The sequence below is a fragment of the Marmota marmota genome, unplaced genomic scaffold, assembly GCF_001458135.2.
Source record: "Marmota marmota marmota unplaced genomic scaffold, marMar, whole genome shotgun sequence".
In the NCBI taxonomy this organism is placed as follows: Eukaryota; Metazoa; Chordata; class Mammalia; order Rodentia; family Sciuridae; genus Marmota; species Marmota marmota.
Window position 1 is genome coordinate 27,045,058 of NW_025999932.1, and position 13,463 is coordinate 27,058,520.

The window sequence follows — 13,463 nt, forward strand, 5'->3', positions numbered from 1 at the left end:
CCCCCCCCCCCCCCCCGAAGACGGAGGATTGCTGTATAGTGGATCCTCAGTATCTGTATGTGTTTGGCTTGAGGACCCCCACAGATCCCAAAATCCACAAATGCTCGGTCCCTTATATAATTTGGCACAGAACCTGCATAGATCCTGTGCACATCCTGTCAGATGCTTTAAAACATCTATAGATGACTTGTAATACCTGATGCATGTAAGTGCTGTGTAAATAATTATCATACTGCATTGTGTCAGGAATAATGGCAAGGAAAAGTCTGTACATGTTCAGTGCAGATGCCACTGGAAAAAAATTTCCATCCACAGCTGGCTGGGTCTGTGGATGTGGAGCCTGTGGACACGGAGGGCAACTTCTTGCCATCTGTGGACATTAGTGCTTGTCACAGCCTAGTACCTGTGCACAAGACCCCCTCATCTGCCTTGTGAACTCAGTCCTTCTCTGAGAACCTTTTTGTTCCCATCTCCTGTCTATCAGGAAAAAGTAACAAGTAAATGTGCAGTGTCACCTTTGCACAGACTGGTCACCCTGTGCTGTAGTAACTTGTTTATTATAGGTCTGCTTCCTTCCTAGATGAAGAGATTCCCGAGTCCAGACATTGAACTTAGCATGGTGTCAGACGCATAGTAGATGCTCATTATAGGCTTGCCAAAAACAGGATAGGAGGAAAAGATACTTCTAAGGAGCCCCTGAAGAACCTGAGCAGAAGGGACCCAAAACAGAGGAAGAAACACACACAATGATAGTATTATGGAGAGCCAAAGGAGCAGAGAATTTTAAGAGGGAAGCCCTAGTCATTAGTGTTCACTGCTATTGAAAGCCAATGAGATAAGTACTGAACATCTTAATGATGTTTTTAGGAACTGAGGAAAGCTGTCCTTGGCCATAAACACACCACAGATATTGCTAGAGGCATTGTTACCCATACTAAGAAAAGTTATGCAGCCAATAAGAGGTGGCTGGCAACCTTTCAGAGACAGAAATCCATTGAACTGCCCAACTTGATGATATTCATCATTCTGACATTTTATACTATTATTTTCTTCTGATGGCAAACCCACTGGATAATAGGCTGTCTCTGTTTAAATAGTTAAATAAATAAATAAATAGTTTAACTGAATAAATAGTTAAAAAAATAAGAAATATTTGCCGATGTGCATCACATATGGGTCAGATCAAAATTCAGAAGCTAATTTGGTGAATCCCAACAGATCTGAAACTTCCATGGGTGGATCATTTCTGTAAAGGTGACAATGAGAAAGAAGTCTACAATTGTGAAGTTGTATCATTTTCAATACAGTTGCAGCTGTCTCTCTCTCAATAAAAAAGCAAAATAATTGAGAAATTCTCTGTACTAGCTACCCACACACAGGAATCCATAGCTACAAACTCAAGAAATGTCTTTGATGGGCTGAACATTCTAAGAGAAACAAGATAATGTCTCACTATGGGAAGAATAAAATGCCACGGGAGGACAACATTGTTCAATATAAAATACACAGCTTCTCAAAGGATAGAAATAAGAGCATTTCAAAAGAGATCAATTTATTGAACTTATAGGAGAATGGACACCTTTAAAACACAATGCTTATTAAAATAGAAAATGTCTAATTATACACTTATAGTTACTTAATTATGCTGTTAATGATAAGGTACCTCTAAGCTCAGATTTCTGACTGTCTGGAAAAAGAGTGAAATTCCTTTTGGCTGTTACTATAAAGAGGGAAGGCAGACTTAACATTGCAACCGATGAATACTCTTGTTAAGACCAAAGAAAGCTGAATTTTCTCTGGTTGATTGCTATTCATGTTGCAGCCAATTTAAATATTTTTAAAGGATGGTTTGCTTTACTTTTTTTCATAGACTTAATGCCACTTTTGAATGAATAAAAATTATTCTTTGTTTATATAACCCTAACTTTTTAATAATAGTGAATTCAAACTTTCCTTACTTTTCTCTTTAGGAAATATTTTAAATGAACTAGATTCCTATCTGATTTATATTCCTTTTGAGGGGGAATTGCATTGGACAGGAGAGGGATTGAGTGCACCTCATGAATCCCTCTGACCCTCTCTTACATCATTTAATTTTTAGAGGATCAGGGCACTAAAATTACCTCCAAAATAGTGTAGGTAATCTAAATCTCAGGAAAATATAATGCTGTTATATAAAAGTGTATTCTAATATGAAAAGCCTTAACATGGAGCGTTTACTATTAAAGCAATTACTTTCTGGTACACACCTACAGAGTTCTGAGTTCTCCTTTTGCCTTTTTCCACTTTCATTCCAGGTACCTCAAAGCCCTCTGACAGCTCCCTTACACAGGGAAGTCCTAGTTACAGTTGCTGCGGTTAAGAATCGTTTTAGGAAACCAGAGAAGGATTTTTAATTCCCTGTAGATGTCATGCACATCTAACAAGTAGTATATTGGTGCAGTTTAAAGCATAAACTTGAACAAGAGTTTTATAGTCAAATAAAATCTTGTGTTTAATTTCTCTCCATCCATTCCTGCCAATTCCTAGATGTTTGATTCTGTGTCTCAGTGCACCCATCTATAAAACAGGGTTTAGGAGGAATCAGTGAGATAATGCATGCCAAAGGCTTAGCATAGGACCTGGCTGCCATTAAGCATGTGGTGAATGACAGCTGTTATTACGAAGCGTTCCAGATGCACAGGTACTTCACTCTGTGCTTCCAGCAGCCTCTTAAAGACAGAAGCTAAATTATATGTGCACAAAATACAGATGTAACTGATGCACACTCTATGTGTGATAATACTTTTCCTAAGAGACTTCTATTTCATCTCATATATGCTCTTATTTAGCCTTATGATAATACTGTGGATTGGGAAAGAAAGTCACTGAACAATGTGCCTGACTGTTGCCACATTTCTCCTTTTTGGCGTCTAGCCTTTTATGCCCTAAGACTCTACCTTGTTATGTGTTTGAAAAATTAAACACAGTTCTTGGGGTTTAGGTATGGGAATGTATTTTTTTTCCCTATAAAGTCATTACCTCAAACTTTCTTAAGTGCTCTACTCTTTATTTTTTTTACTAGAAGAAAAATATATTTTCAATAAGGTAAAGGAGTTTCAAGCAGTCTCCTGGGCTTTGAAAAAATGGTGGTATGCAAGTCACTTGTTTGGTTTTAGAAGTTCATGATACATTTCAGTTGGACAAAGTAGTTCTAAGTCCTGGGAGGGACCAATACAGGTGATTCTCAGAATTGGTTAAAAAAATAATAACCTAATGATCTAATATGAAAATGATTGCTAAATTATCATAGCAATTCTAATCAGGACCTATTCGTAAAAACATGCTTTTCTCTTCAGAAAATGTCCTACTTTGAAGACCTGTTGCTGAAAGGACGTAAGGAAGATAGAGAATAAAACTTCTGTTAGCACAGCAATGTGTCTTTGACTAGGTAAAGAGATCCAGCTCTCACATTTTAATTTAATACAAGCTGCTTTGCATCCAGGAAACACAAATAAACAGTGATTTCTAAAACAACACACAAATCCTTTACAATAAAATATATGTGTCTGCTGATCCCCAGCACTGGGAAAAGACAGATCTCATCTTCTTTATCTTCTGACTCACACTCAGCCAGACAGCAGGAGAGGGGTGTGTGTGTGTGTGTGTGTGTGTGTGTGTGTGCTCGTGCCCGCCCCCTGGAGAGAGACTGCCTGGACACAGCCCTGGGGCATGGCTGGGGAAGATAAATGATAGAATTATGATTTCTGCAGTCAGTTAAGAAAACGAAGAACAAACTAAATTCATGTAGGACATTGCCACATACCATAGAGCAAGGGAGAAGGAAATAAAGGACACAAAAAAGGAAAAGAAAGAAAATATGTGCCCAGGTCAAGCAGGAAGCTGGTTCTTCTGAGACCACCAAACCAACTGACCATTTTAGCTGGAAGCTACGCAACTTCCCCACAGGATAACAGCATTTATTATTTTTTTAATCTCTTGCATGGGGGCCCTCATCCTGTCAGCAGTGAACGCCTGTTTTCTAGACCTCCAGCCCCTCTGCCAGGCAGGGTGAACTTCTGGAGAAGCCATCTGCCAGGTGGAGCACAGGATGGGAGGGTGGGCCAGCGCAATCCTGGGTTCCCAGCACTGCTGCCTGACACACACCCACAACCGGTTCCTTCCTGGTCATCACCCGCCATCTCTCATCTCCCTCTTCCAGCCAGCTCCTTGGCTGCTGGCCAGATAAGAATAAAAAAGGACATTTGTATGTATGTGGTTTGAAACACAAAGATAGAAGAGAATGTAAAAAAATGCTTCCTCAAATGGTTCAAAATCTCCAATAAGAGTTTAAGAAGTAACAAAAACCAGTCTCACAATTTGCACTGGCATTCATTCTTAAATAGTGAGTTGTGGTTGCTTTTATTTATTTTTTTTAATTTATTGCACCATTAAGACAGGTATTTCATACTAGAAGCATGACACCACTTTTATTGCCATCCACAAAAGCACGGATGTGTGTGTTACCTCTGTTCAGATTCCCCAGTCTTCTGTACCTAATGATTTTGGGGGGATCTTTCTCCCCTGTGCTATTAACTGTTGAGAGGAGTGGCTACTTAGTAATTCTACACCTGTTCCAGTCCACGCCCATCAACTTGCTAAGCTTCCCAAACAAGTGCCAGGGAAAGCATGAGAACCTCCGAGTCTGGGCAGAGGAGGCTGTGGCAGAGGCTGCCTCTGGGTTTGGCTTTTGGGAATTTTGTTCCGAGTCTCCAATGAATCTACTACGATGGCAGTTGATGACAGCAATTTATATTCCAGAACGAAGAACAAACTAAATTCATCTCAAAATGATCATAAATCATCCAGACGGAGCAGCCTGCCACCTGAACTACTCATAGGAAATGACATTAGAGGAAAACTTCAAAGAAACATTAAGAACTTGGAACCCTTTCACCTGAGGCGCCCCAAAAAGAGACCGTCCATATTTCCAGGTAGGAATCATTTAAATTTATGCCTTCCGATTAAAATGAAACCACACACCAAGGACTACATATCATCTGTCATAATTAGATGAGAGTTTAAAATTAACTTGGGATGTATTGAAGAGCTTTCGGTTGCCAAATAAATGCGTTGGATTGGAAAAGTTAGAGCAGTTCTTCAATCTGGAAGTGCCTATCTTATTCTTCCTTTTATTTTCTTAATTGATTGTGACATCTAAGGATCTGTATATAGGCAAGTATGTTATGACTCGTCAGCATCAGCATGACAGGGAACTACTTTGCGTGCGGTGCTGGAGAATTCTGTGTTGCATTTCATGTTCTGGTATTTTCTTTATTTTGCAAGATTATTGGATTGTGGCGTGAAGTTAGCATCAGAAATCCGTGAGCACCAGAAATTAATGCCATTAAATACTCCAATGCATGCTTCAAATTCCTGTCTAGCATCAGAGCCTAAAACCGTTTGTAGTAAAAGGCTCAATTAAACAATGTGGATGGTGAAATGTATTAGGGAACAGGAGACACACGGATTTCAGTCTTGATGAAGAGACTCTGATGTCTGCCTTAGATGTTCTTGGATGGATTATTATTGGTGTGTAGAGAGCACAAGATAACCAGTGACCCTGATCCCTGGCCAAGCCATTTCAGCTGTCACTGCAGAGAATGAATTATTTAGTCAACTTGATTTCACGACCCCTTGCATTGGAATTTCCAGGAAAAACTGGAAGTGGCCTTTTTGTGGTGGTTGATTGATTGATTTGCAGAGGATAGATGAGAGCCAACTGTGGAGGGATGACTCTGTGTTGATAGAAAATAATTTAGTCAACTATTGGGTTTTTAAATTTTTTTTTAAGTTATAGAGGGACACAGTATCTTTATTTTGTTTATATTTTTATGTGGTGCTGAGGATCAAACCCAGTGCTTCACATGTGCAAGGCAAGCACTTTGCCACTGAGCCACAACCCCAGCCCCTCAGCTATCGTTTCATAAAAACTCTATGGAATCATCTGATGAAGATGACGGAGAGACTTGGGACTGCAGTCCACAAACTGAAAGCCACATTTCTTAAGGAAGCTGTTGTTTTAATGGATTTCTTCTTGGTTCACTGATGTTGCCCTGTGTCCAACTTTTCGGCAGAGAAAAAGCAACTCTCTGCCTAGGATGGACCAGATGGTGTGAACTTACAGGAGAGTTTGGGGAAGTGGCAGGGGATGAGATGGGAGACGCTGGAAGGAGGGGGACTTCAGTGTTCACAGTGAAAGTAACTTTGGGCCTCATCTCTTCGATCTCCTGAGGGTACCAAGGAATGCAGACCTGCCCTGTTTTCTGAAACCCATGGCAAAAAATATTTCTAGGTTGGTTCACTAGCCCTACTTCCAGAACCTTCTCACAGGGCTGTTCTTCACCTTCTGTCCACATCACCCCCCCCCCCCCATTTGTTGGTTTAACATGCTTGGATCCATGTACATTATAATTCTTCCTGCATTTCTCCACTTCATACTCCAAGCAGGCTTCTCCTCTTTCCAAATCTCCAGATCCAAGGAGGACACCACTCCTGCACCCATGATTCCCGCCCTTGTCCTCTCTTTCCATAAGTCATCTGGCCCTGGGCTGTTAGCTACAGCCCAAATCTGTGAGAAGGCCTCTTGGCTTCGACCTTGCCTAAGTTCTGCTTTCTAAGATCTTGTGTTGGCAACATTAGTTTGGTAAGATGAACTCATGAAAGGGCAGTGAGCTTTGGGGAGCTGAGTCCTAGTGTAGACAGTGTCTGTCCCTCAGCCCCCTCCAGCTGCCCTTGGCCCCCTCACCGACTCCCAGGCTCCAGCTGTGCCATTTGTTTCTGTCCCCAGTGCTTTCATTGGAAACAGCTGCAGATGGATTCTTCCTATCCTTCCCCCACCTCTTTCACTTCACTGCCAGGCTTTCCACGGACAAGAGAGTCACCTGCCCAGTTTGATCAACACTGACTACTAGTTCCTTTCAACTAAACCACAATACCACTGTCATGCAAGTTGCACTAGCTGCTTTTTATGGTGGATGAATCAGAAACGCCAATGGGCTGCTGATCCTGGCCCAGATCCCATGTTCCTCCTGCAAACAGAAGCATACACAGAGTGTGATGCTGCTCTGCTGTTGTATAAGAAAAAAGCAGGCATAATAGATGTGGGGCCTGAGGGTCCAAGAAATTAAGTTGCATCTCACAATTAATAAATGGCCAAACTAAGGCTTGGGCCAGGTCTCTGGACTCCAATATTCAAGCAGCTTCCACTGTACCGCCACACTCCACTGTCACCTGTTGTGATCATTTGTCTGTTGAGATGCAAGAGCTGAGGACACATCAGTGTTCCAGTGTTTCCCTCCACCCTTATGTGCACACAGACAAATTTTACCTCCACCTCAAGTCTCATATTTTCAGTTCTGCTCTAAATGATTGATTGGTTGATTATTTCATTCATTCATTCATTCATTCATTCACTCATTCTTCATTTAGCTCTTGCATTGTGTTGGGGATACACCTTCAAGAACTCCATATTTTTCTTTTGTTCTTGTCATCCATTTCCCCTCTCGGGGACATGTCACACTGCAGATAGCTATCTACCTAAAAGGCCTGTTTGTTTCATTCCCTTGTTTAAGATTCCTCAGGGTCACCACTGCTTTTAGGATAAAGTCCAAGATCCTTGGGAAATGAGAGATGCCAAATCTGTCCACTGCTTCTGTCCGCGGCCCCTTCCCCAGCTCTCCTTCCCACTGTGCTCAGCAAGCTCCGCCAGCTTCAGATCCCGGGGCCCTTCATGCTCGCTCTTCTAGGGTAGATGCCGTACAAGCTACCTTCACATTTCCTCCTAATTTCTACTTTGACTTCAGGTGTCAATTTCAGATCTTTTCTTCCAAGAACTTTCCCGACTTCCTCTTCTTTACTGGTCCAATCTATGTCCTTCTCATAACACCTGGACTTTCCCTACCACAGCACTTATCACACTGTATTGTAATCGTCTGTTTACTCATCTGTATCTTCTGCTGGCTAGCCATCCAGGGACCATATCAGTCTTGTTAACCATTGTATATCTACTACCTCTTACAATGGCTGGTACATAGTATTCCTTCAATAAAGTTATCCAGTTGACTCAAATTGCACTAAATGCAGTGAACTCTTGGCATCCTTTTGTGCTCTGCCTTCTTCCTTACTCTGTTCATGCCATTCTCCCCTCACCTTCTAACACACACACACACACACACACACACACACACACAACACGTCTATATTCCTATTATGCCCTTTCTTTCATTCTCCATGTGGGCTTGAAGGCCCAATCCCAGTCATCCATCTGTAATTGCCCGAGATTGTTCCTATGACCTCTTTTTAGTTCTTCTGGATGCCAACAACCTTCTTGGACTCAGTACTGTATTATATTATTAACTTTATGTTCATGTAGAAGCTCTTTGGAAACAGAGACTATATCTCACTCCCTTGAATGGCCCAGTTGTCTAAGAAGGGAGAATTGCACAAAGTAAGTGTCCATTCAACATCTGGTGGTTAATTAACTGATTTCCTGTGAAGCTATCTGAAAATAACTATCCTGGAAATAATTAGTGGGCAGATAATAATTGCCAAGGGTGAAGGTCTTTATACTGCTTTTTATCACAATATGAATTCCCCGTGGGGGAAATACTTGGATGGCTTGTCTCAGTGTGTTATTCATTCATTGAAAAATGTATTAGGATTCTACTGGATGCCAGGAATTATTCTAGACTTTGGGGAGACAGTGAAAGTCACTTAGTTTCAAGTCTAGGCAGATTGGAAAGAACTTGCCTAGCAGGGTACCTTGCGTATGGCACAACTCAATAAATGCCTCTAGAATAAAGGAATGGATGAACCCCATCGTCACAGCCATGAATCTTACAAAAGAAAACCAGTACATTTAAAAATCATATTGACCTGAAAACATCAAAGACTAACATTTTGTATTCCCTTGGAGAAACCTCACCAATAGCATGGTAGAGTGAGTTACAGCATCTCAACCTTCGTCTGGAAGAAAGTGGGGTGCAGGGGCCAGGTGGAATGGGTTGTTCATTCAGCACTTTTAGGTAAACAAGTTGGTGTGTTTGTTCAGCGGGTTCTTAAAATATCCTACTGATTTTACAATCATATGTTGTGAAAAACAAGGAGCCATCTGCTCGGAGGAAACAGACAATTTGAGTTACTTCCTTGTCACTTAGTCAGAGGGCATTACAGTGAGGATGCTCACAGGCAAGAGGAGGAGGGAAGTCCAGCCACATTTGCCGGACAGAGACTCCGGCATGTAGGCTAACATTGTTTCTTATATTTTAGTCCCAATTCTGTTTCAAAAGCAAGCTATTTTTGCTTTAATCCACAATCTTAAAAAGTAGCTTACTTAAAATTATGCTTTTTTATCATTAAATGGATTTGGAGTATTTCTAAAGTAAAACTGCTTTATTCCTTTCCTTGCTGAGTGTCATGATTTGCTAGAAACACAGGGTAGTTGTAAGAACAATGGCAGCCAGATGCTTTCTGGCCTTTCTTATAAGTAAATGAGCTTGGCCCAGAAGACCGTGAAGATAGGCATCAGGTCTATGTTCCCTTCTGAATTCCTTCACTGTGTGACAGGCACAGTGAAAGGCACATTGGTTAGGCGTGCTCCCTGAAGTACAGGTCACACATTTCTAATCCACATACCTCAAATTCAAGATGCTACAAAATCAGACACTGACAGAGGGCTCAAATGGAAAATTCCACACTTGACCTCATGTGATGGTCAGTCAAAACCCAGGCACACTAAAAATACTGTATATACTTACCTTCAGGTTCTGTGAATACGGTATAAATGAAATAAACAACTGAATTGACTTTTTCAATTTGAATTTGAATTTTATGTTTAGCCTCGGGTCCCATCCCCAAGACAATTCATTATGCTTATGTAAGTATTCCACAAAACCCAAAACACCTCTGGTTCCAAGCATTTTAGATAAGGGATATTCACCTTCTATTTGTTCTCTATTAGAATTGCATCAACCCAGAACCCTGCTGATTGGTGCATTTGGTGATGTTTCAGTGAGGTCTACAAGGCCATGTATAACTTGGTTAGGACCTCCATAAACACTTGATGTGAAAAGAGTGCTCCCTACAATTGTGTCCCCATTATCATAGGTCCCGTGGTTACACTGTGATGACTGAAGCCATGTCTCATTCACCATGGTATTCCCCTCAACACCCACCCAGAGCATTTTGCATATGGTAGGTGCTTAAGGGCTAAGTAGTTAGGCAAGATAGAAGATGTCCTGAGTGCGAGGAGAAATGTGTCACAACCACCCCACCAGCCACACCCCTGTCCATCTGGTACCATAACTTCCTTAAAGAACCACTTCCCATGCTGTGCCTGGGGCCATAGCCAAAGGGGCCTCACAGGCAAGAGTTGGAAACTTTGCTCTCATGATAGGACTTCAGCCCAAGAATTTCCCCAAATCAATAGTTGCTGAAGAAATGGGTTCAGGTTCTAATTCTCCATCTGACTAAACTTGTAACCTGGGACATGTCAGTTCATCTCTCAAAACCTGTTTCTTCACCTTTGGAATTGGAATGTAAACAGTATTTTCACAGGCTGTGTTAAGCCCAAATGATATAATGCATGATTACAAAATAATACACAACTGAGCTTCACTGTGTTATTTTCTTTCTTTGGTGGTATTGAAGGTTTGGTTTTTCATAATAGTAATTTTTCTTCTGATGAGTGGTTGTTGGATACACTCCTAACACTTTTACAAATCTTCATGGTTTGAAAGTTATCCAAAGTACAAATCAAATCCTCTCTTGATATAAAATTCTGTGTAGCACACTAATAGACTCATTGAATTGAATTTTCTCATTAGAAAGTATGACATGAAAAGTCTTCATTGTAGTAACTATACATGTATTTTCCCAATGTGAATCATTAAATTTAAGATATTGTCATGTGAAGCCTCTAAAGATTGTACGGTGTCAGAAATAATAATACTGTTTTTTAATAAACTTACATCTGTACTTTGTGTATTTAATATTTAATATAATTTTATCTGTTTAAAAACCTTTCTTTTGGAAATTTGGTCCTAAAAACTTGGAATGGGATAATAATTGGTTTGCCTTTGTGACTTTAAAAAGCAGACTATATACAAGGATATAAATAAATTCTTGAAATAAATCTACTGAAATAGTGAGAATTTAGACCTCAGAAACCTTAAAATCAATGCATTATTTGGATTTCAAATTATTTATTTGTGGAAGTTTTAATTGAAAGATACTGATAAAACAAAAATAGGTACCCCGTTTATTTGTATCTATTAGACAAGTTTATTATAAGGGAAACTGAGTTTTTGTTTTACATTTTCTTTTATAAAAAGAAAACAGATTTTTTTGAGGGTATCAGGGATTGAACTCAGGGGCACTTGACCACTAAGCCACATCCCCAGCCCTATTTTGTATTTTTTTATTTAGAGACAGGGTCTCATTAAGTTGCTTAGTGCCTTGCTTTTGCTGAGGCTGACTTTGAACTCATGATTCTCCTGCCTCAGCCTCCTGAGCCGTTGAGATTACAGGTGTAATTTTCTTACTGGCTAAGAAAACAGATTTTAATGAGGCAATTATGTCTGGTTACTTTTTAAGGGAAAAAATGTGAATAAGATATTTATGTGCATGATTTTTTAAAAAAAAAAAGAAGAGAAAAAGAGAGAATTTTTAAATATTTATTTTTCAGTTTTTGGTGGACACAACATCTTTATTTTATTTTATGTGGTGCTGAGGATCGAACCCAGCGCCCCGCGCATGCCAGGAGAGCGCTTACCGCTTGAGCCACATCCCCAGCCCTATGCATGATTTATATGCATATAAGCAAGGAGAAAATTTTTTTTTTTTCTTACCTCTGAAATACTGATAGTAAAAGAAGAAAAGATTAAATTTATAGCTCAATTTTAAGGTTTTCTCCTTTTTATAAGTTGTGTGTGTGTGTATGTGTGTGTTTGTGTGTGTGTGAATGTATATAAAATAAAATAGTTCACATACGGGGTTCTGAATTCAGGATTTAAGTGCTTAAACAGGTCTGACTTAAAAGCAGTTCATTTCCATTCATTACTCAATAGCTAAAGTAAAGATACACATTTGAGAGATCCCATACATTTTCCCCTCCCATTCCTAAATAATGCTCCAAATATACATTTGCATTTAGACTATGAAAATATTTTTACATCCATATAATTATATATTATATATTTACTCAACATATTTTAGTGATAACCTTTTGAGCACTTTAAAAAATGTCTGGGAGGAAAATGACCAACCAGTTCATCATTTACCTAAGGAAAAAAATGTTTAAAGCAACATTCTTTGCTTTAAACAATTTGGGGAAAGTAATTACCTAAAGAATCTTTATCTGCAGAATTTAATTATAATACCACCATCTTTTCTTTGTAATCTAGAAAACTGTGGGTTTGGGAGTGGGAGCTTATCCAGTGAGATACAATGGATAGTCATTTTTAGATGACTAGGCATTACAAGGCAGCCAAAGTATTGTCGGGATTTTAACTTACGTCCTTGGTGCTGAATGGCTGGCTGTCAGCATCCTGCTGGTTCAAAGCACCTGTTTGGAGGGAGCCCAGGATGGTGAGTGTTTGCATCATTAGATAAGGTTTACCTATGGTATATCCTCAATAACTTCTCTTCCACCTGGATTCTTCAGAAAGACTGAAGTCATCTTTATGAATAATTGATTCTAGATAGAATGTTGGTCTAACTGGTTTTTATGGACAAGAAAGAGACAACCTCAAGAAACATTATTTTTAGATTTTAAGTATCAAAAATACATACCAAGGATAAATGGAAAGTATTCCTGATAAAGACTATTGCTAATCTAAAAATCTTAACTATTTTGTCTTGCAAAGCACTGTGCAAGGACTCACTGATTCAATCATTAAGGTACACAGTAATCTGTTTTCCTATCTAATGTTTTACTAGCAGACAGAATGTATCAATTCAGTGTTTATGCTTCTCTGGGAGCCATATTTAAGCCTCCTTGCTAATGGCAATACTGACACCATCTTAGCTGGTAGAAAAGCCATAATTGGCAATGAACTGTTTCCCTACAGGAAAGTCCTAGGGGCCTGAATGGTTCTCTTTTGAGGTTTCTGTGCTGGGGGGGCAGGTGTGACTTACTCTGTATAATTTTTCCTTCTTCTTCATTCTCAACTATCAGACTAGAAAGAGTCATAAGTCAAACGTCTCTTGCTTAGGGCCCAACTCTGTAAGGATTTCCAGTCTTTTGAGATCTCTGATGCCTCCCCACATCACTGAGGGAAAATTAACTTACCAAGTTAGATCATTGGTTGTTCTAAAAATTTTTTATTTGTACTAATTAGTTATACATGATAGCAGAATACATTTCTATTCATTGTACACAAATGAAGCACAAATTTTCATTTCTCTGGTTGTACATGATGTAG

The 13,463-nt window shown here is 39.6% G+C and overlaps 1 protein-coding gene across 5 annotated transcripts in view; it reads left to right on the forward strand.

The window, feature by feature from the left end:
* Fry (FRY microtubule binding protein) overlaps window positions 1-13,463 on the forward strand; it is a 376,400-nt gene that overhangs the window by 61,686 nt on the left and 301,251 nt on the right. For 2 of the 5 annotated variants that reach the window (XM_048800790.1, XM_048800793.1), the window contains exon 1: window positions 4,539-4,973. In XM_048800790.1, the coding sequence (XP_048656747.1) occupies window positions 4,769-4,973 (205 nt within the window). In that variant the 5' untranslated portion in view covers window positions 4,539-4,768. Of the gene's footprint in view, window positions 1-4,538; window positions 4,974-13,463 lie in introns of those variants that run through there. The other 3 variants (XM_048800797.1, XM_048800792.1, XM_048800791.1) reach the window with 3 other exon arrangements.